General features: G+C 39.2%; 1 protein-coding gene across 2 annotated transcripts in view; it reads right to left on the bottom strand.

Moving 5' to 3' along the window:
- Positions 1 to 3,697: 3,697 nt before the first annotated feature.
- Positions 3,698 to 22,831, bottom strand: part of LOC101853600 (clathrin heavy chain 1) — a 44,966-nt gene continuing 25,832 nt past the window's right edge. For both annotated transcript variants that reach the window (XM_005091509.3, XM_005091510.3), the window contains 18 exons: positions 22,003 to 22,145; positions 19,985 to 20,107; positions 19,306 to 19,417; positions 18,781 to 18,903; positions 17,983 to 18,128; positions 17,466 to 17,649; positions 16,794 to 16,986; positions 15,509 to 15,666; positions 14,981 to 15,145; positions 14,482 to 14,638; positions 13,988 to 14,106; positions 13,130 to 13,279; positions 12,254 to 12,385; positions 11,637 to 11,747; positions 10,826 to 10,996; positions 10,017 to 10,238; positions 9,205 to 9,280; positions 3,698 to 8,305 (listed from right to left, as the gene is read on the bottom strand). In XM_005091509.3, the coding sequence (XP_005091566.1) occupies positions 8,136 to 8,305; positions 9,205 to 9,280; positions 10,017 to 10,238; positions 10,826 to 10,996; positions 11,637 to 11,747; positions 12,254 to 12,385; positions 13,130 to 13,279; positions 13,988 to 14,106; positions 14,482 to 14,638; positions 14,981 to 15,145; positions 15,509 to 15,666; positions 16,794 to 16,986; positions 17,466 to 17,649; positions 17,983 to 18,128; positions 18,781 to 18,903; positions 19,306 to 19,417; positions 19,985 to 20,107; positions 22,003 to 22,145 (2,655 nt within the window). In that variant the 3' untranslated portion in view covers positions 3,698 to 8,135. The remainder of the gene's footprint in view (positions 8,306 to 9,204; positions 9,281 to 10,016; positions 10,239 to 10,825; positions 10,997 to 11,636; positions 11,748 to 12,253; positions 12,386 to 13,129; positions 13,280 to 13,987; positions 14,107 to 14,481; positions 14,639 to 14,980; positions 15,146 to 15,508; positions 15,667 to 16,793; positions 16,987 to 17,465; positions 17,650 to 17,982; positions 18,129 to 18,780; positions 18,904 to 19,305; positions 19,418 to 19,984; positions 20,108 to 22,002; positions 22,146 to 22,831) is intronic.

Here is a 22,831-nt window from a genome sequence, read left to right as displayed (position 1 = left end):
CGGTCGTTACACTTTTCGTTATATTTTTATAATCTATTCATTTTTTTGCACGCCTAGTTGTATCAACGAACGCACCATTGTGTTTTACCACAGATTGTTATCATTTCATAGGCTTCTTACGGATAAACTCTATCCAAGCTTAGATGTGTTATGACAAACTTAAAGCATCTGTATTTCTTGGTCCTTCAACTACTTCTGTAAATTATGCGGTCAGTCGATCGATACTCTCTGAGTAATGAATGATTATGATGCATTAGTGTTTGTGCATGCCTAATCTAACAAGCACTCACAATTGTGTTTTACCACAGATGAGAGCAATTTTATAGGCTTCTTTGTACGGCTTAACTTTATGTGTTCTGATAGCTGGAAATATCTTTATTTCTAGGTCCTTCTACTACATCAGTAAATTGTGCGATCGGTTGTTACACTGTCAGTGATAGTAACATTGTAATCTATTAGTAGGCCTAATTTGTGTATGCCTAATTATACAAACCAATACATTACCCCCCGCCCGGGGCGGTGCTACTGACTGAAGTGTTTTAGGCCATTCCCAAAGGGGGGACATTAATATGTTATGCACTGTAGAATTGTAAATGGGCTGACTCATCAAAGCCATGCTCATAACTATGCCAGCACTGCAACAGGGAACTGATACTTTTTCTTTCCTCATCCCTAATATCGTCATTTTGCCTCTACTTCTTTTGTTGTATGTTTGTAACACTCTTGTGACCCGCTATTTCCGGGGTGCCTTGAGTCGAAGCACACTATAATGTGCTGTTGAAGCTAGAGAGGTGAGCAGAGTAAGCCTGATTCCCTGTAAGGACTTCAATCTTTGTTGACATTGACATCCCACCCCTTGGCGCTCATATGACCGTATGCAGTTGCGAGCGCCGTAAAACCTTACTAAAAACCCACTAAACTAAACCAATACAGTACTGTGTTTTACCAGAGGTACGAGCTTTTCACTGATATTTCTAATTTACATTACTTTATCCGTCCTCTTGTACCTCTAGGGCGTCGAGGGGAGTCAAAGAACTTCCTGTCTCTAGCAAGTTTGATGGCCTGGCTAGGTGGGATATTATGTGCTCAGGGTATCCTTCACACCTTGGATCCAGGTCTTCCTCTTGCCTTGTACCCTGATACTTTCTTGAAGTAGGCGTTACTGGCAAGCTGGTTAGGTGACATACGTGTGAAGTGTGAAGCCCCGGTTACACGCAACGGTAAATTGTACAAAGACTGGACGATCCATCGATCACGAGACAAATCGTCAGGTGTAACCACAAAATTGTACAAAGTTTGGGCGATGGCTTGGAGACTCGATCGAGAAATCAAGAGCTGCTTGATATTTTCCGTGCGATCATGGTCAGATTGGGGGGGGGGGGGGGGAGACACGCTGTGAACTAGAATAACTTTAAACTTTGACGCCGCGCAGGATTAAACTTAGGGCGCAAAATTTTAAAAATAATTACATGTATCGCATCTTAAAACTGATTTCATTTCGGAATCAGCGCCTCAAAATAAACAAAATATCTCGCATCGAACCTGATTTGATGCTAAATTGTGTAAATTGTAGTATTATACAAATAAATTCATCGTCAATGGTGAAGTGCATCTAGGTCACTGGGGGCGTTGCACATCTGCAGTCGAGTCAAAGTTTCTCTTTTTACACACAAAACGGTACAGTAGTATGGCCACCCTTTTCTAAAGACACTGTTCTGCTATTTCAAAATGTACAGCGAAGGGGGTGGGGTTCTTGTGATCTAGAGGTACATTGTTCATCCTTCATTCATTAGGTCCCGAGCTCAAAACCTTCACATAGAGTGCAGGCAAATCGCTGTCGTTGCAAAGAGACCTGGTGGCTTTATGACGAGGAATCTCCTTGATCGAAAGAAAACTGGACGATAGATTGGAACGTGTAGTGTAAACAGACAACACAGTTCGATGAAACGGGCGGCTCTCGCATACGACGAACGAATCTGATTAGTGATACATACTAACACAACCGGGGCTTGAGATGTCCTAACCACCTGATTGTTTGCCTTCGAATACAGTAACTCTGATCTTGGTGTTTCTGACCTTGCCCCGTCTGGTTTTGTTGACGGCTCTCCTCCTAAGACATCTCACAGGTGGTTATCTTACGTTCCAGACTTTTGGTCAGCGTCCATGCGTGGCACTGGTAGGTCAAGGTGGGGGATGAAGATAGAGTTAATGAGCTTGGATTTGGTCTCCATGGGGATGTTAGGATGTTTGAGGAGTGGGGCAAGCTGGTAGCTGACGCTGTTAGCCTTTTGTACATTCGTCTCAATATATTTCAACTATTTCCGTAAATTGTGCGGTCGGTCGTTACGCTCTTCAATGATAGTTATATACATGGTATGTAATATATTAGTATTTGTGCATGCAAAGTTGTACAAACTAACACATTACATGTACTGAGTTTTACCACAGGTACGAGCTTTTCAATAGCTTCTTTGCACGAATAAACTCTAAGTTCTAAGCCTTGATGTGTCTTGAAAAGCTGGAAGCATCATTGTTGAGTGAATTATGCGGTCGGTCGTTACACTCTCAGTATTCGTTATAATCTATTACTTTTTTTGCATGCCTAGTTGTAGCAACCAACACATTATTGTGTTTTACCACAGGAGCTTCTAGGCTTCTTTGTACAGTTAAACTCTTTCCGAGCCTAGATGTGCTCTAAAAAGCTGGATGCATCTTGAATATTTAGGTTCTTCTGCTTTTATCACTGTAATTTGCGCGGTCAGTCGTTACACTTTCAGTGATGGTTATAATCTCTATAAGTATGTTCATGCCTAGTCGCAACAGACAACACATTATTGTGTTTTACCACTGGTGCTAGCATTCTACAGGCGTCTTTGTACAGCTAAACTCGACCCAGGCCTAGATGGGTTCTGAAAAGCTGAAAGCATCTTTATTCCTTTGTCCTCCTATTTCAGTTGTAAATTATGCAGTTGGTAGTTACACTAAGAAATGGTTATTATAATCTCCATATTGTATTCGTTTTTGTGCTGCCTCGTAATAACGAACACACCTCCAGAGCTGAAAGGGATACAATAACCCAGCAGAAAGACAGAGATACTCTCCACTCATGAATTGAACTTGGTTCTGCTGCGGGTGATGTCGAAGCGCCGAACCACTGCTCCACTGACGTCGTTAAGAGGGTTTTTTTTTTTTTTTTTTTTGGGGGGGGGGGGGGGGTTCCCGTACACGTAAGTTTAAAATTTTAAGGCACTGGCAACACAATGAGGTCATAATGTAAATATGTAAGTGCTAAAGATAAGAGGTGTCTTTAGTTTTGATAAGAGTTTTACGGCACTGGCAACATATAAGTGCCGAAGATTAGATGTGTTACAAGAGAGTAACAAACAAAAAAAAGGAGGAGAGACCACGACAATAGGTGTTTGATAGGAAAAAAGAAGCAAATCACACCAGAGCAAGATGTTTGATAGGAAAGAAGAAGCAAACCACACCAGAGCACCCGCCAACAACAAACACGCCTTGTTCACTTGTTTGAGAAAATAAAGAGACACACATCGACACAATAATGGTCACTGTGGAAAAAGTAAGACAAGACAGAAACAACTGAGGGGAAAGTCAAGAAGTAAGAGTAAGACCTGCCAACGGCGCCCTCCAGCTACCCGCGGAAAACATCTTGAAGAAATAAACAACACAACAAGGATTGGTGTATACTTGGTATATTTAATAGCTCTGAAACCAATGTAATGGTCACATCATACGATCCTTATGTTCTAATCACCTTGCAAAATGCTAGTGAATTTCAGTGCTCTAAAGGCCACCGTTACATCATCATAAGATGGCCCACCGGAGTCGAAGAGCAATTCACCAGGATTCTGGCTGGGTGCTTTTGTTTTCACATCGAGCCTAAGACATGACATTTAGTTTGACTGACTTCATAACCAGTGTGTCCAAGAATAGTAATAAATAAATAAGGGGAGGGTACTAAATCAGCAAAGGGAGGGGGGGCGGGGCTCGTAGTCAACTCGGTTGTGAAATTTAAGAAACTTCATGAGGAAATAAGTATAAGGTACAAAAAAAAAAATACACTCAAATTAGACGAAGGGTTTAGGTAGACAGGAGGAGAAAACTTCAAAGAAGGAACATGTTGTGGTGACATAAGGGGCAGAGGGTGGACTCACAAAGCATAAAAAACACAACAAAACAAAACATGACCATACAAAGCAATTAAGCTAGAGCTGCACCTCCCAAAAAAATGTCCAAATCGACTCGACTCATCACATGACTTGTCCATATTTTTACAATAAACAGGAAATTTACAAGAGGAAATACGGGTTATGGTACCAAAAAGAATGAGATATCCATAATATATCGCAGCCTGATATTCAAAGATACTATTACTTCCCTTGTTCTTCCAGCTCACCACTACTCTCGGACCACTGAACTACAACACTCCCCACATGGTATATCAACCCCGCCAGGAGCCAGCGTCTCTTCAATCACTCGTTGCTTCAGGCTTTCAACACACGCCTGTACATGATGATGATGATCAACTTTCGCCGATATCCCCCAACACTGCAACTACTCGCCTTAGGCAAGCGACCACACTGACCATACCTTTCTGAGAGTGAGAGAAAAACACCTTGATGGAGGAGCGCTTGTGGTACAATGGTTGAGATTTATTATTTACTTTGGAAAAAAAAAAATCCCCAAAACACAACAACCCCTCTCGCCTTTTCCCAAAAGATTTTGACTACTGGTGATGGACAAATTCTTAGGAGTGCTGGTGGTGGGATGAGCATTTTTTGAATTCCTGTTATTTCAACAAAATAGTACAAAACATCATCAAACTGAAGAAACATCAGACACTTACTTTAAAAAAATGTTTCAACCTAATAATCAAATATATTTGCCAACACCTGTGCTGAAAATAAAGTCTTGAAACAAAATATACAATAAAAGGTTATCACTTAATACGTTGACATCATCTATAACATTTCTAAGCAGTCTAACTATCCCAATTTTATTTACTATACTCCAAGGGCACAGTTGGGGGAGGGGGGGAAGGGGCGGCTTATGATAAGAGTGATTATATGTCCAAGTAATCATACGAACATGCAGCTCCCAAAGATAAAACATAACCCATAAACATTCAACAATCATTAGGAATGTGCTTTTCTTTATGAATGACTCTCAGAAACAAAAAATCTTCTGATGCAGTGAGTATATGCGAGGTTGGGAGTAGGTAATAAGAGCAGAGAAAAAGAAAACAAAAACAAAACAAAACAAATGCGTGTGGAAATGACCAAACAAACAAAAGACAACCAGAGTTCACAGTCAGCTTCCTCCACAAAACCAATCTCACCTGACATGATCACCATTGTTATCATCACAATCTGTGCCCAAGACGAAGAAAATTTTTTTTTTCACAAACAAAAAATAGTTCTGTATGACGGCATGAGTTAAATTTAAAAAAAAAAAAAAAGCAAAAAATTTTTAAAAAGTAAAACTTGCAAGTCATCATTCATCTTATACGTGATTCTACTGTCTAAGATTTATAATTACATGAAAAAGAACCACATCAACAACACCAACAAACGGTGAAATCCATGCCAGGAAGAACACTGGCCTAACATATCACTACAAGAGTTACAATAGTAAAGGACTAAGTATCACATCCCGGCTCCATTCTCCCATGAAAGACCCACACAGACCCAGGGAAGAACCGTTCCTCCGCTATGTGCCAGCACCATAACCAACATCTGTAAAGCACTCAAGACTTCCATTATCCAGACATATTGGGTTACTGTATTGTCCTATAGACAGGACTGGTACTGACGTTCGGGTGCTGTTTCTTCGCCCTGGTGACAAAGCCAGTCATTCGTGGGAGACGATACATGTCTAAATCTATTCATAGTGGACTACTAGATGTCGATGGGGGGAGATTACAAGCTTCACACAAAAGAAGAGAGGAAACGGCTGGTGCAGAAGGGAATGAATGTTCCATGGCCACAGTCAACAAACAGTAGCAGAGACCAGTGAACAACTGTACGATCGCTACTACTGCTGCTGTAAGTTTTGTGAATCAGTGTAGTGACTAACACAGTGCCAGACTTTCTCAACAGACAGTTCACAAGGAGTATCTGTGTTCCCTCCCTTGTTGCTCTGCTCTCACATTGAGGAATTACGATTTTTTTAAATAAAAAAAAAGAAGAAAAAAAAGACCCCATTAGTTATATATCTACAACAGACATGAATCAAGGCTGATGTATTTCTCACGCTCACGTGACAACGGGCGCCACATATACCACTGAGCTTGGCCAGGCCAGGCTTTCAATTCCACCATCACTTCTCCGTGACAATCTCACCTACCAAGCTCATGGCAACCAGCACTGGCTGCACTTTTGATTTCTCTCCCCCAGTTGTCATTTACAGGACGCCAACAGTACAACTATCTCTCCCATACATTCTGATTACTGTATTAGAGAAGGTGGGCCAAGCAAAAAAACAAACAAAAACAAAACAAAAATGTGATAGAACCACCATAAAAAGGCCTAAAACAAACATTAGAAAAACATAAATGTCGCGAGTCATGCGTGATGAATGACACAAACACGATTTGAATATTCACGAATGCAGTGGTCCTTTAAAAGGCAACATTCTCCAGACAGCATTCGCCTACATGCTACGCTCACACACATTGCTCTACAATGTAACATCTTATACTTGACAATATCCAGTCTAACACGACCACATGCATTTTCATCACAATCAGAGCACGCTATAGTAAAGTAAATGAAGTGAAGAGAGCGAACAGGTCACTGATTGCACACAGGGCGGGCCATCAAAGGCCATGTTTTGTTTCATTGCTACATACACAAGATATGATCTGCAAGTCTATATGGAGTGACAGGAGTTTAAAACAAAATTGTACAGTTCGATGACAGGTTGAAGAATACAGGTAAGCGGAATCCACACTCGCTCACAAGCAAGGGAAGCACACCACTCCCGCAGCTGTTGACCTCAAACTCCTTACTAAAAATGGGTGTCTAGTGAAAATGTCGATGGCTCTTCTCACCGGCACCTTACACAGGTGGTAAAGGCTTACTGACAACACACACACACTCTCCGGTCAATGCCCATCACACAACCTACCAAGCTCTGGTTTGCAAGCTTTTTGTGCATTTATATTTCAACAACAGAGCAGCTGTTGAGTTTGATCAGGTCATTTTTCTAAACTGAATCTCAAAACAGGGTTTTCTAAATCTGAATACTGTTTCGGGGAATCCATGAATTCTAGTCACTTTCTTTAGGGACCATATCAGTTCTTGTCATATAAACATGTAACACATCCCCAGTTCGGGGAGCCAATCCCATATGATGGGAGTCAAAACAAGACATTCAATACATTCGAGGGAATAATACCCACTGCCCAGAGCCACGCTCTTGCTGCACCATCACAATGCAAACAAAATCGTTCAAGTAAATCATCACAAAATTCAATGTTTGCTTATAATAATTATGGTCGAAAACAAAAACATGATGACATTCATGACAAATCTTTGATTAAAAAAAACTGTATACTTTAAAAAAAAAAAAATTAATGAAAAAAGGTGTGATGTGACAGTTCTGTGCAAAATGGCGGAATCTGTAGTATCTTTACATCCCGTGAACTGACATGAAAACCCACACGTGCTCACCACATTGCAGTCATTCACTTCCCATCCTCCCTGTCCTAATGCTGAACACTGCAACCGCACACAAAAATAACACTAGACCGCTGCGCGCCTGCACTGCATCCTCTTTGTGTTTTGTATGTGCATGCCTAGTGCAAAACAGGATCTCTTTGCAAGCGCCCAATTTTCCAAAATTTTGCAAATACTAGTCAATCAAAAAATGTTCTTTTTAATGCTGCAAATTTTTTGTAAAGCTGTGAGCATTGTAAGTTTTATTCACAAATCATGAAGACACGACAGTCTTGAGGAGTTATTTTTAATGTTCTGCGTAGCAATTTGAAACTTTGTTATGGAAAAAGGGTTGCTCGCAAAAAAACACCTGTTTTACAGTACGTGTTATGTCCTGTGTGTCTGTATGTAGTTTCCAAGGTGCAGAAGGAAGTGGGTGGGTCGCACACTGCTGCTTTACATGCTGTAGCCATATCCAGGCATGGGTGCACCGGGCATAGGTGCACCGGGCATGGGTGCACCTGGCATGGGGGCACCTGGCATTGGAGCATAGCCATAGCCAGTCTGTGGTGGTGGTGGGGGGGTCATGCCCATGGGGCCTGCTGTCAACATGAGTTGGGGCTCATCTGCAAAGGGAAAAAAACAAAAACATGTACCATGAAAAGCTGTGCAGTTACTCATGAGCACTTGTACAGAAAATGTTTAAGGACTGTCAGCAAACCGCTTTATCGCAGCAAGACAAAATTTTCACCAATAGCGATAAACAAAAAACATAAAGACCGCTTTCTGAAGAGACACTAGACACTTTAAGTCTGAAGTTGAAATACTAAAAACGCTACATCAAAAAACTTTACTTTTGTTCTTCCACAGTTAGAACACCCCAACTCTTCAAAGTATGACTGGCCTCTTAACATTTCCACCCACGCAACGCGCAGGGCGTACCTCACTTGTCCCCATGGACCAGGATGCAGATGGGCCACATCAGTACTACACCTGTATCTTTGCACAAATACCTCAACCATTACTAAAATTTCAGCATGCTGAAAAAATTGAAAGTGATTATCGCACGTGCACCAAAAAGGAAATTAGAATCACAACTGAAAACCTTAGATCTAGCTCACTCATCACCCGAATTCTCACCATGGCGTAAGAGTAAAACAGCACTCATGCTAGGTCTACTCGACGTTTTTCCAAAAAATTTGCCCCAAATGTTGTGCACAAACTGATTTTTGACCTTAAAGGCCACACAAACTATTCAGGAAAGAAATTTAACTTTAACAAGTGCGCATGTCTAAAATGAGATCATTACCACGTTTTTGTAGCTATATCACACCGTCGCCGATCGGTGTCCCATGGGGAAAAGGGAAGGCTTCTTACCGTCGCTGATCGGCGTCCCGTGGGGGCAAAGTGTTAAATTTGACAAAATAAACACACATGCGTGAGTTTGCAGACTTAAAAAACAATCTGAACCATGCAAGACACATCACGAATATACATTCAAACGGAAATGCTTTGAGCCACTCACTGAGCACAATTGGTCTTTCCTCAGCCTTTTGTTCTTCTTCACTTCGCACAGATTCCGACTGTTCAAGTTTGTCAACCTGAGGTGAAAAAAAAAATGAATTTCATTTACACATGCAAAAGCAAAGGCAACTTGACACAATGCGGGAAAAAAACCCAGAAATGAATCAGAATAAACCAACCATGTCAAACTTTCTTAACCCTGTGCTAAGTTATTATTCCAAGAAGAGATTTAGTTTTGTCTTAGTAACAGTTTTAAGTCACTTGTAAAACAAATAGATCATGCAAGTGCTGAAGATTAGAGGTGTTACTAGAGAGTGGCATATAAAAAAAAAAATAAGGAGGAAAGAAAAAGACAACACATGTTTGATATTAGAGAAGGAGCAAACCACACCATATCACCCGCCCACCACCCACTTCAAGGATGTAAAGCAGGTCTCTTTTTCAATTAGCAACGTCTGTGCTAGTAAACATGTGGATGGTGTGCAAGGCCTTTTCAATCACGCAGCACGCCACTAACAGGTTAAATGGTACCCCAAAAGAGTAAAGAAAGCGATAGAAAAATAAAGATAACCCAGTTATACAGAAGTTTGATTGACAATCTCTCACGCTATGAAAGACTAAATAACAATAAGCATCTAGTCAGCACTTGAACAGCAACATATAACAAGACAGGGATTAGACCCACAGTAATAAGGAAAACAGGAAAAAAGGAGCAGACAAAATTAGATCTCCCACAAACAACCCATGACCCAATAGAGAAGACTGGCGCAAAGAACACAAAAACTGTGCACAAAACACATCACAAGGCCCTACCTTTGAGGTGTACTCTCTCATGACTTGGATCATGTAGGGCATGGCAAAGTCCATGATGTTGTGTCTCCAGGCAAGCTCCAAGATAACATCCGGTCGCAACAGGTCATAGCATTGGAAGAGACAAGCAGCAAAGCACTCGTGGTTTCCATTTTCAAGGAACCATGAGATGAGATCCTCAGCAATCTCAATCTGGCGGGATTCTCCTGCATAGCTCATGGCATCCTGTGAAGCAGAGAATGATTTTTGGATGAGAATATACCATCAATATATTCCAATAGTGCCCCCCCCCCCCCCTCCCCCAAAGTCATATATGATTTTTTTTTTGTAATTTTGAAAGAAAAACTTCCCAATTCCGCGTCTTTTGAAGTCATGCCTAGATCACTTCTATAAAAGGACTTGGAACTTTGGTGCTGCAGTTACTTAGTTTTATGAAGTGGTGGTAAGCCACCACAAAAAAAGTCATAACCAGTTCTGAACCACTATCGTAAAACACTGATGCTATACATCATTAGGACCTTTATTTTGGACAAGATGAATACAAGAGGAGTTCAGACGAAATATGATGATGCTAAGTTTCACCTGTGGTTACAATGGTAACCTAAATGTTAAGTCATATTTTTTCAGCATTTTCTTAAATTCTGTTCTGCCATGGAAATAAAACTTCATACAAGTCATGCGAGTTTGTGTGCATTCAAGCACTTTATTTTCCAACATTTTCTAACATTAAAGATATTTTGACAAACAACTGCTATAACTGGTGAAGCCCTCCCTTAAGCCTTGCTTAACTTTTTCAAATTTAAAATTCATACCTTGAACAACTTGTCTTTCTTGCACAAGTCCACACTCTGCTTCCAGCGGTTGTTTCCTTTGTAGAGGTAAGCAGCAATACGACGGAACTCGATCAGTTCGTGCTTCTCCAGTCGTTGAGCCAACGCAATGTTGTCAAAGTTATCATAAGCATCAATAGAGGCACGCAAGCCCTGGTTGTACAAAGAAAAAGTAGACAAAATCAGAAATACATTGATGAAACACCTGATCTAAACTTGACGAAGTAGAGAATGCATTTTAAAAGTCTTGATATTCCTACACAGTTAAGAAGATCTGAAAAGGGAAAAGGTCCAGGTCAAGAGTTGGGGAACCTCTCATTAACTGATTTTTAAAAAAAAGATTACACAGAAAAAGTAAATTATCATGAAGGCTGTCCCTCATTTTCTGAAACAGAGGGAGACCATAACAAGAGAAATGTGAGAAATCATTCCACTGGCTATATGGACAGGTCCAGTCACAAGTGGTCTGGATACAGTTTTAGAAACACATGGAATAGCTTATCCCAGCAGCTCATTTATCGGCAACTACTGCCACAGCTACATGCATGAAATAGTCTCACCAAACATTCTCCAGTTCACAGCAAAGCTAAAACCTAACCAACATGTAGACAGCTCAAGAAATAAGAGAGAAGTTCAATGCATGAAAAAACTGTTATTTAAAAATTCACCATGTCATCTCCCACAAGCACATTGTTCACTCCTCAGAACACTCTTCCATTAACTTAATAACGTTTCGTATCTAGAACTATTTCAAAAGTTATTTCCACACACGGCAACCTCCAAAAACACTTACTTGATAATCTTCCTCCTCAATGAAAAGGTTATTCAGAGCTTCATTGATTGCTTTGTTGTTGTTCTTCTGCACAGAGCGCAGGTATGGCTTCACAAGAGGAATCTGGTTCACCTACAAGACAGTACCCAAACATCAGTTTCAATTCATAATTTTTAAAAAGTTACAAATCAGAATGTACCACAAAAAAGTATGGGTTCTTTCTATCCTTTTTTTTTAATGGCCATGGTGGTACACCTTCAGGCAGAAAAAAGCAGAACCATCTGAATATGTGACCCATGACAGCTGTTTTCATGACATTTAAAACATATCCGAATAGGCAATAAAATCCTCTTAAAATGACCATTGGTTAAACAGAAAAATAATAATACTCTCACTTTTTTTCTTTTCTTTGCAAAGCTTTTCCGAACTGAAAATTCATCTAAAACTGGAAACAAAAATCAAGTGGTCCCACAGATTAAGATTAAGCGGATTCCATGATATATGATTACCTACACTTTTTCTCATTAGAATATACTCTCAACCAGCTGCCCAAGTCTTACTGAGAGACAAAAACATTAGCAAGCACAAATTTAACTTTCCAAAGAAAAAGCCAACAAGACAGCATAATCTGGTCTCACCTTCATGAAGAAGTTGACAGCGCGAGTGTGGTCCAGCCTGGGTGTGAGCACCATGAGCAGGTCGTTGAGCAGCATTGGCTTGAAGTCCAGGTAGAACTGAATGGCCTTGTAATACAGCTCAATATTTGCAACCTGAAAAACGACAAAATTATGCATTCCTTATGAAATATGAACTTGAACCATCGTCATCATCATCTGCCTCCCTCATCCCCTTGCAGAGTAACGGCCGCTAACAAAAGCTCTGCGTGTACTTGTCCTGGGCTATAGTGTCTCCACCGTTGTCAAGCTGTATCCCATCTCCTTCAGATCTGAATCTAATTTCCTCCTTCAAGTACCTATTAGCTTTCCAAACCTGGATCAATCAAAACTTACTGCAACCCTGGCGGGGAAGAGGAAACCCCATCCTGAGATGAGAGCAGGTTTGTACAAATGGAACCTTCAATTCTACATTTCAATTTCATGAGGATATCAATGTAACTACATAAAGCACACATCATTTTTAGTGGCCCTACTCAAGACCTGAGACTAAAGAAACCCAGAGATAATCACTCTTTTTTTTAAATCCTGAGATTAAACCACAAACAGGACATCTTACCCTTGAAGAAAAAAATTATTTCAACAAAACATTAAAACTTCACGACTAATTATGGTTTATCAGTAAATCTTTAAAACTCAATTTGGGAAAAACCTTTTTTTAAAAAATAAAAGTTTAAACTTATGCCAATCTATTTCTCTTCCATAATCTTTTTTTCATTTAAATGTTACTTAATCATTATAAGAAAAGTTGGGAGACTTAACGCCCTTGTATTCCGTAACTGCAAATCTTTTCAATCCGAAAAAAAAAAAAAAGCAAACAAGCTTCAATCAGCAGCTTACCTTGGTGATAATATCTTTGAACTGGGGTTCCCTCCAGGCTTCAGTGGGATGAGCCATGATGGTGAGGATGGCGTTGTCGAACTCGTCATACTTATCGTACAGGAAAACCAGCTCTGGCCACAAATGAGCCTGCTCTGCAGCGCGGAGGACCTGCAACAGACATCAAACCAATGGGTGACGTGTGTTTTTTTACCATGAGACAGAGAGAAAAGCAGAAAACACATCCACACATTTAAGATCGTTCAGTGCAGGAGGTGGGGTGGAGGACCTTGATGAATAGAGACAACAGAAATCTACGAAAAAAGTACCAGCCAGAGATTTTTTTCTGCAGTTTTAATAACCAAACCACACTGTTAACAACACATTCGTGATTTTTTTAACGATACAAAATTTCATGGAAATACAAAAACTAAATCCCTTTATAATTAACTATACAGACTAAATTCCTTTATAGTGAACCCTGGGGCAATTCAGGACAACCTCCCTACTCATTATTTTGTTTTAGTAAGCATTTTACGGTACTCACAACAATAAAGGTCATACATATGCCGAAGATTAGAGGTGTTACAAGGGAGTAACAAACACCAAAAAAAAGGAGAGATAGGGACGATAGCTATTTGATAGGAAAGATGGAGCAAACCACACAAGAGCACACATCAACCACCCATCATCCATACTCTATGTCATGGCATCAAGTAGATGGGCGAGAGCTTAAATAACTGCGAGATCAGGAAAAGTAACGCTGTAGTAAAGTAAAAAGTCGTTAATCCGTTGTAGCTTACAGTAAGCCAACATAAAAACTGCTCCAAAGTAATTCACAGTACAACCTGAAAGAATCAAAACACAAAAAAAGCCTACCTTTGGAATGTTCACTCTCGACCAGAAGAGCTCCAAGTGCTCCCTCATTTTCTCTGGTTTGTATTTGGAATACAAGATGGCCAATTCCGTGAACATGCCCATATGTGCCCGCTCCAAACCTGAAATGAAGACACCCCATTTTAAGTGAGCTACCTTATTAATATTTTAACACACTGAGCTAGCTTGTAACATTCACTACAATTAATGACTGTGTAATTAACATCTACTGTAAGATTGTTGAGTAGGTGTTTCACTGCAAGCTAAAGTGGACTGTCCACAATGGAAAAAGAGTGAAAAGGGTATTTTTTAAGATATCACTTAAGTTCTTTTAGAAAACCAACAATTTCATCTGACAGACATTTGCCAACCATCACATGGACAGAGACAATGTAGTGACAAGATTGCCTTGATACCTTAGCTATAGTCCACAGCAGTCAAAATCAACAGGCTTTGACAAGCACACAGAAATACACACACACATATTGGTTACTTACCTAAAGCTGATTCCAACAAAGCTATCAACTCCTCGAAGTAGCCTCTGTCTTGATAATAATTGATTAGTTCCTCTAGTTCATCAGCATGCACCACTATATGTAAGCCACACATCTGAGCCAGTCTGAATTCCTCATTATCTACACACGCAAAGCACACCTGGAAAAAAAAAATCCTCATATTTACCTTTACGATAACTGTCTTTAAAAAGAGTTTGCAAGACACGAATAAATGAACAACAACCACATGGATTACTCAAAACAAATGACAACGTGCACTCAATTGGTCAAAAGAGTAGTGGGGTCAGAGTGAAAAAATGGGAGAACACAAAGGACACGTTACCAAAGGCAAAATTACCATTGCAGAATTTGTTTATAACATTATTTAACAAAAAGAGGGATGGCCTCAACTACAGACACTGGAAGTACTGAATGAAGATATATCTTATAAAGATAAAAAGGAATTCTGGGGATTAAATAGAAAATAAACACATGAACTCACTTCTTTCCATGTCTTTGTACTGTTGGCTTTCCTTGCACTATCTACAGCTCCTTGATACTCGCCCAGGTGAACCAACGTGATAGCAAGACGGGCATAGTTGGAGACATTGTTGTACAAGAGTTTAGCTGCTTCGTACATCTTATCATCAAAGCAGCGATCTGCGACCTGGGCAAGATGACAGAATTTTAAATGTTACTAACAATTATGAAAGCATACATGATACGAGCAACATTTTAAAACAAACTCAAGTCACATCAATCACTCCCACAACCATAACGACACACTGAAATTGTACACATCTTTCAACTACAATTAACGTGATCTTTTATTTTGATGATAAAACGTAGAAACTGCCATTCAATCTGTACATGCGATATAAAGAAAAGATGTTTAAAATATTGTCAACACTACAAATGTACTTCTGCACCTTATAAACATGTGCTGTTCTGATTGAAATAATAGTACAGGCAGTGTTTAACCCACCCACAAAACAATTAAATCCTATAACTAATCACACTCAAGCCTCACCTGAGTTATATTAGCATGATTGGGTCCTGAAACAAACTCTTCCATGTCTGCCAGTCTGTTGGTTTTTGCATATGCGTACACCAGTTCTGTTTCCACAAACGTCTCTCTTGCCTTCTTCCTTGCCATTTGCAAAAATTTGACCATATCTTCCCAGTTATCTGAAGAAACCAGACATCAGAGTAGAGAGTGAACATGAGGGAAAGTGTCAAAGTCCTCAGGCACTATCAAAGCTATTATTGGCTGTTTGGCACAGTGACATTTATTACCCTTTTTGTGATTGGTTGGAGGGTGCTCTGGTGGGGTTTGTTCCTTCTTTCCTTGCAAACATTTATCGTCCTTACCTATCCTCCTCCTTTCCTTTGTTACTCTCTTGTAGCAACACTTTTAATTTTCTGCATTTTGGTATGATCAATTTGTGTTGCGAGTGCTATAAACTTACTAAAACAAAACCTTTTCTAAAAGATGCACCTTGAAGTCCCCAGTATATCCCAAAGAGGACAAATTGTGTGATTCCATGAGGTACCAGGCACTGAAGTGGTGTAAAAGAACTTATAAAAATCCTTGAATGGAATCAGCAAACACTGCTTGAAGACTTTCTCATCTCCACAAGCATGAATGGATAACAAAAACAACCCAGAGTGAAAACCACGAACAGAAGATAATGGTGGTCTTCTCTTTGTAATTAAACATTACTTAGCTAAAAAAAATACAGCCACTGACAATTCTATAACCGAGGAGGCTTGTTGCAGCTGTTTAGCCCTATATAGAAAATCAGCAAGACAACTAAACCTGCTCAGGAAGATTGAGCAGACAAGCACAGGACAAAAAAAAACATTAACAAAAGAGAATGATCAAAGCCCATCAGAACACCCACCTCCAATCTATCTTGAACATCCACGAACCATCAGTCTTGAAAGTGGTTTTGTTCGAGTATAGAGAAGCACATCGACAGAATAACAGTTAATTCAACAGGGAACAAGGAACATAGACAGTCAAACGACAGGTTGAAAGAAAAAAGTAGGACCTACCAGAGGTGCCCTCCACTGACCAACCAGTCTTGAAAAGCAAAATTACAGCCTACAAAACACAGCGAACTTGGTAAAGAGTGGAAATCTTTCTGTGATAAACATATTTCGCTATGCATATGTTTAAAAATACATAGAAATACGTGTATAAGAACAGATTTTGGACTTGAAAATCTGTTTGCTATGTGCTTATTTTGCTATGGGCATGTTCGCTAGACTCTAAATGTAAGGACAACTTTTTTTTTTAAAGTTCAACATACCACTCTTGCTGGCAACAGAGACCACCTCCATGTATTGAGAGGGATCGTCAGCTTTGATGTAGGAGTCGATGGCTTCCTTGACCATTCCCTGGTTCAGCTGGGCACGGGCCAGTTGGCTCCACACGGCTGGGTCGTTGCATCTCTCAGCAAACTCATAGGCTCTGTCTAGGTTGTTCACATTATCAATCAGGACCTGTGATAAGTATGGGTTTTAAAAAATTTGTTATGAGTACAAGCAAAGAAAGTAACACAATAACCGTTATTTCATGCACAGAAAGCATTCGTAAGTTTTTTTTATAGTTTTAATAAGATTAATTACAGAACTATCAACACATATAGGTCACATAAGATTAGACGTGTTACTAGAGAATAACATGCAAAGACAAAGACAGATACGGGTCGTAGCTGTTTGATGGGAAAGAAGGAGCAACACCCCATCAACCCAACAAGTTTATTTTTACTTAATTGAGGCTTACTACAAATAAACCAGTCTTCAAAAGCAGAAGAAAGTTTCCCATTTTAACGTGCTATGTAGTTCCTTTGGTGAGCTTCAAATTACGAAAATGATAAGCATATTACCAAAACTGTACTATCATTGAGATTAATATCACAAGGACACAATCAGAGTGTACCTATAACTGGCACTTGGAAACAAACATGTTCATGACATACCTGAATGGCTGAGGTGTTCACTTCAAACTTCTTGAAGATGGCAAAAGCTTCCTCATACAGCTCATTGGTGATGGCAATGTTTGCAATATCAGGAGCATCGTAGTTGTCCAAGCGGTTGATGTATTCCATCACACGAGTACGGTCTGCCTTGATGGCTGTCAAAATCAGCAGATTCTGCAGATTTCTATGGAAAAAGAAATGTCCAAAATTGTATAAAATATTTGTATATATCCCAAAACACTTGGCACGGTCTCTGTTCAAGTTATACGGCTATAATTTAGAGGGGAAACCTGTGAACAAAGGGAAAATCAGGATAAACAGAACTATGAGAATCACAAACTTACGCGCTGACAATATCCAAGAGACACTGATACCGACACCAATGAGAAAGAACCAAAACAGACACTTTACAATAACTTTTTTTAAAAAGTAGAACAACATAGAAAAACACAAGGTACTGTCTCTGTTCGAGTTTCATTCCAATAAATATCAAATTAGAAGTGAAGACAAAACTAACCTGTGGTCACTGAAGACAGAGGTCTCAAGGACAATCTTCTCAAGCAGCTCAATGAGTTCATTGGGAAGATCAGCAGTCATGAAAGCCTTTACTGCCACTGAAATCTCTTCTGGGTCTTGAGTCTCAGACAGAGCCGTTTGCACAACCTTCAGAGCAACAAAAACAAATAGAGAGCTGAGAATTAGCTTTTCCCACTCTGCTAAACCAGTGAACAAAATGTTACAAAAAGAACCACTTACTGTCACATCTTCCCCCCCCCCCTCTCACCCCTGTTTAAATTAAGATAATGAGGAAGGTAGTTTTTCCCCTCGTCTCAAGTCAATGTGAAAAACACTTTCAAACATCTTTTGGGGGAAGAAAAAAAAAACTCAAGGAAGCTGGACAATTTTTCTACTGATTTTGGTCAGTCAGCACAGGCAATATATTAACTCATCCTGTACCTCATAAGACACAACACTTAGTTTTCAAAAGTATGATTTAAGAAAATCAGAATATTTTTAATGGTTTTAGTCAACCAACGAAACTAAAAGGCAAACCACTTTTAACAGTAAAACTGCATTCTGATTATAACAAACAGCAAGGAAACTTAATTCAAGCTTTATTTAGAGTTACAACAAGGTAACTTAATTCAAGCTTGATTTAGAGTTACAACAAGGTAACTTAATTCAAGCTTGATTTAGAGTTACAACAAGGTAACTTAAGTCAAGCTGGTTTCAGAGCGACCACAAAATCTGGGACAAGGAAGTTACCCAAAGGGCGAAGAACTAAATAGATTTATTTTTAAAGTTTCCTTCATACCTGGTCAATAAGCTGTCTCTTGTATTCATTCTCTTCACTCAACACAGTGGCCCAAAGGTCAGGGTCACGGCGACGCACCAAGTAACGAGCCTCACTTTTGAAGAGCGAGTTTTCATTGCACACCTGAAATAGAAACCCACATTTATCCATGTTTTCGTAAGCGATTTACACCACTTGCAATATAAACACAAACAAATCATATAAGTGCAGAAAATTACAGGTGTTATTACGTGTACAACTCTAAGGTATTGAATCCCCCCCATTAATTTGCAGGGGTATTTTTGGTGAACCCCCACGACCGACGATCATGTGAAAAATTATATCTAGAATCTCGATATCTGAATGAAACTTTCTTTGTGTGTGTGTAAATGGCAAATAACCCTCAGTATTATTACCAGTACCGGGATGGCTACCTCAATTTTCTGCTTTTTAAAAACTTTTGTACACACGAACACAAAAGCAAATTTCAACAAAGACAAATGCACTTTTTCAACCATGGTTCAAAAACAAACTGGTAAAACTTACTTTGATAAGTTCCTCATCACATTGTCCTCTTTCATAAGCAACGCATGCTAGATGGGGATCTCTCTTCTCACAATATTTTCCTACGGTACGGCTATCGTAGTACTGGTTTTCTCTGAGGATACACGAAAAGAAAGTCCACTGTAAATTCTTTTTCACAAGAATTATATCACATCCTCCAGTCTGAGAGAAAGTAAATAAAAACCTTTTATCGTTGCATTTTGAGCAATATTTGTTTTTCTTATTTCGTTTCAAATAATAAATTATTATATTGTTTTCATTTGGGGCTTGAATCTAGCTCTTTTGTAAACAAAAATATTGACATCACTTATGAAGACTTTGAGCCTCTTCAAATGGCAGATGTAACAGAAAAAGATGAAAAACAAGCTGATATAGTTCTAAATGAAACGGAACAGTTCCGTACAAAAATGTGTACATTAACAAGTGTGGTGATCCACAAACAAGAAAATTATAGCTGCAATAACAGCACAACAGTGGTCAACGACCCCCCCTGAAACGTCATTACAACACCTTGCTTCATTCTTATTCTTTATTTTTTACTTATTGATCAAGCTATGCTCACAGTCCACACCCACTTCTATAAAAAAGCAGTACTTAAAAAAAACCAAAAACATTCTGATTAAGCAGAACTACTTCTGTTCCATCTATCAGTATCACTTACCGCAAAAACCTCTCTGGATTATTGTTACTGTCAATGTAGATCTTGGCCAGTGCATTATGGGTAGCTGGTTCATTGACACCCTCAAGGACTCTAGTTTCTAGCCAAGGCAACAACAGCTTCAGCCTAGAGACGGGAAACGCATTCGTGTTTTAACTTATTTCATATTCACAACCCCCAAAACGTAACTGGAGATCCAATTCACACCTCAACCAGGCTGATAATGTGCACATTCTAGCCTGTCCAGAGATATACGTATCATCATTTTGTTTACAAAGATTACATTAGCGTGCTTTCAAGCATATTGACATATTATTTTAAGGCAACAAGTGAACGGTTCTCGAAGAGAAAAGAAAAAGGCTTTCCTGTCAGTGTGAGTGTTAGTGTGCGAGCAAACATGCATGGTGTGTGTGTGTGTGTGGGTGTGTGTGTGTGTGTGTGCGAGTGCCTGTCTCTGGGGACTACCGATGATTACTGTAGTGTACAACCATGGCAAACTTAACCCAAACTTCAGTATTTAACCCCTCCCCCCATTGTTTTGAAAGGAAAAGAAATAAATTACCTTAATCTGTTGTTTTTTTGTTTCTTTTAATGCGTCAAGCAAACAATAAGCAAATCCACCTTTCTTCAAAAAGCCTTATACAATAAAATAAAATACAGGTACTTTCAAGTTTGACAAAATAAAGGCATCCTGGTAGTACTAATCTACATAATAAGGAAACATCTTGAACTATACTAGAGTCCTCCATCATCACTGCACTTCCTTGGGGAGGAGAAGTGGGTTGTCCTATTTATCTATCTTAAGATAAACCGGCTGTGTTGGATCAACACTAGAACTTATTGCAATCATATAAACACAGTTTCCTTGGCTTCAAGTCTAACAATTATTCAGTTATTCTTTTTATCATATCAAATTTTGTTTAAGTTGACATGTCTCAACTATGGGTAAATCCATGTAATAAGATGTATTAAAACACACCAACATTTGACTTGACTGCTGATTAATAGGTGGCAATTTAGACAAAAGTCTCCCCCATCAAGATGAACAGTACAATCAACAACGACAGTTTGAAAGAAATCGTGAAATCAAACGAACAGATCTGCTACCTTAAACAAAAAAAGCGTAAAGGCCCAATCAACCAAAGACTTTAAAAAAAATTGTTCCTTATTGTTCAAACAGATAATCAAGCCCAGAAAGCTCTGGCTTGAGAAAGCTGTACATGTGTGGCAAGCAGAAATGAAACAAACCCAGACCCAAGAGGCATTACCAGCCAGATAGCTTTGTGCGAAACTTTCAAGATTTCGGTGACAGCAAAACTTCAGACAGAGAACAGCCATGCACCCAAACAAATCTTCAAGGCAAAATCAAATCCAACAAAGAGCCTGTCTACACATTATATATACAATCAAAAGATGGAGATTGACTATAATATTTGTACCGAATCCAATTAGGGTACATTGAGACAATGAGACATGTATGGCAAAATATATAAGAAAAGATTCCTCATTCCCCCACCTTACCTGTGGGCACTACCAGTAGCATAAGATGGAAAATGGGAGATTCTAATGGTTTGATTTATACACATAAAGAAAGAAACTTCTTTCTTTTACATACATTCAATTCACTGTTAAACAAAACTAAAAGGTCTCTTAGATGTGTTTTAATTTAAGGACTTGATCTTTTAAAAAAATTATGCTTTCATAGTAAATTTAAATTTACCACAAGCCTGAACGAAGAAGTTAAAAACATCATTTCATGCAAAGAAAATGTAGAGATAGTGTGGATAACAAAGATAAAAAAACTTATATATTAGCAGGGAAGCTCAATAAAACTCATTGGAAAATAATTTTGCCACCCATAAAAGGAATACAAAATTCATCATAAAAGGAATACAAATTCATCCCACTTTAATATGACCAAAGGGAACAGAACAAAAAGCAACTAAATGCTGGATCCAGCACCGAACGATATGACAACCTCTTTCCTGTTAATATTCGTAAAAGGACAGCAATCACAATACCTGTTTCTCTTCTCCACTTCTTCCACGAGCTCATCAGTAGAGAACTGTCCTTTCACAACAAGGATCAGTTGCTTGATGATGTCCTCGGTGCAATCTACATCCAGTAGTCCCCCCACCACAACAGGCAGCCGAGATGGATTTACCTGCAATAGAATCCTCACAATGTCAAAGAATGCTACCAAAAGGTTACTCCTTTCCAGTTGCAGAAGTTTGTAAGTACATAATCAAATCCGTTCTCATAATTGGGGGTGTGGTGTGTGGTGTGTGTGTGTGTGTGCGTGTGTGTGTGTGTGTGTGTGTGTGTGTGTGTTTTTGTGTGTCACCGTTAAGCATTGTCTGAAAGATATAATGACTAACCCTTTATGAGGACAAATGAAAGTACTTGAAAGACGCCAAAAATTAAACAGTACGCAGAATCTTACATTTCAAATTTACTAAATCTGAACATTGTGCTCCTCAATTGCTGTTTAGAGTGGGAAAATTCAAGTTTCAGACAAGCGCTTCACTCTTCATTAATTTTCAGAAGAGGGAGCAAGCAATGTCATCATTAAGGAATGGAAAAGGGCTAAATATTAAAGTTTTCGGCCCATACGATTCTCAACAAACTAATGAGCAGAGTTTCACCAAGACATGAGGCAAACAGTCAAGAAGTCCACAATTAACTAAAGTCACTAGTTCCCCAACTGTCAGGATTTTTGCTATGAGAGTTTAAATAACTTAATGAAGTAGAAAAAGCACTTCTATATATCACCTCCTGAGTTAGAAGCATTCAAACAACACTATTCATATCTCCTTTTGCAATGCAATGGCATAGGCCATAAGGAAAGAA

This window comes from Aplysia californica, unplaced genomic scaffold, assembly GCF_000002075.1.
Source record: "Aplysia californica isolate F4 #8 unplaced genomic scaffold, AplCal3.0 scaffold00031, whole genome shotgun sequence".
NCBI lineage: Eukaryota > Metazoa > Mollusca > Gastropoda > Aplysiida > Aplysiidae > Aplysia > Aplysia californica.
This window is presented reverse-complemented; position numbering and strand designations above follow the sequence as displayed.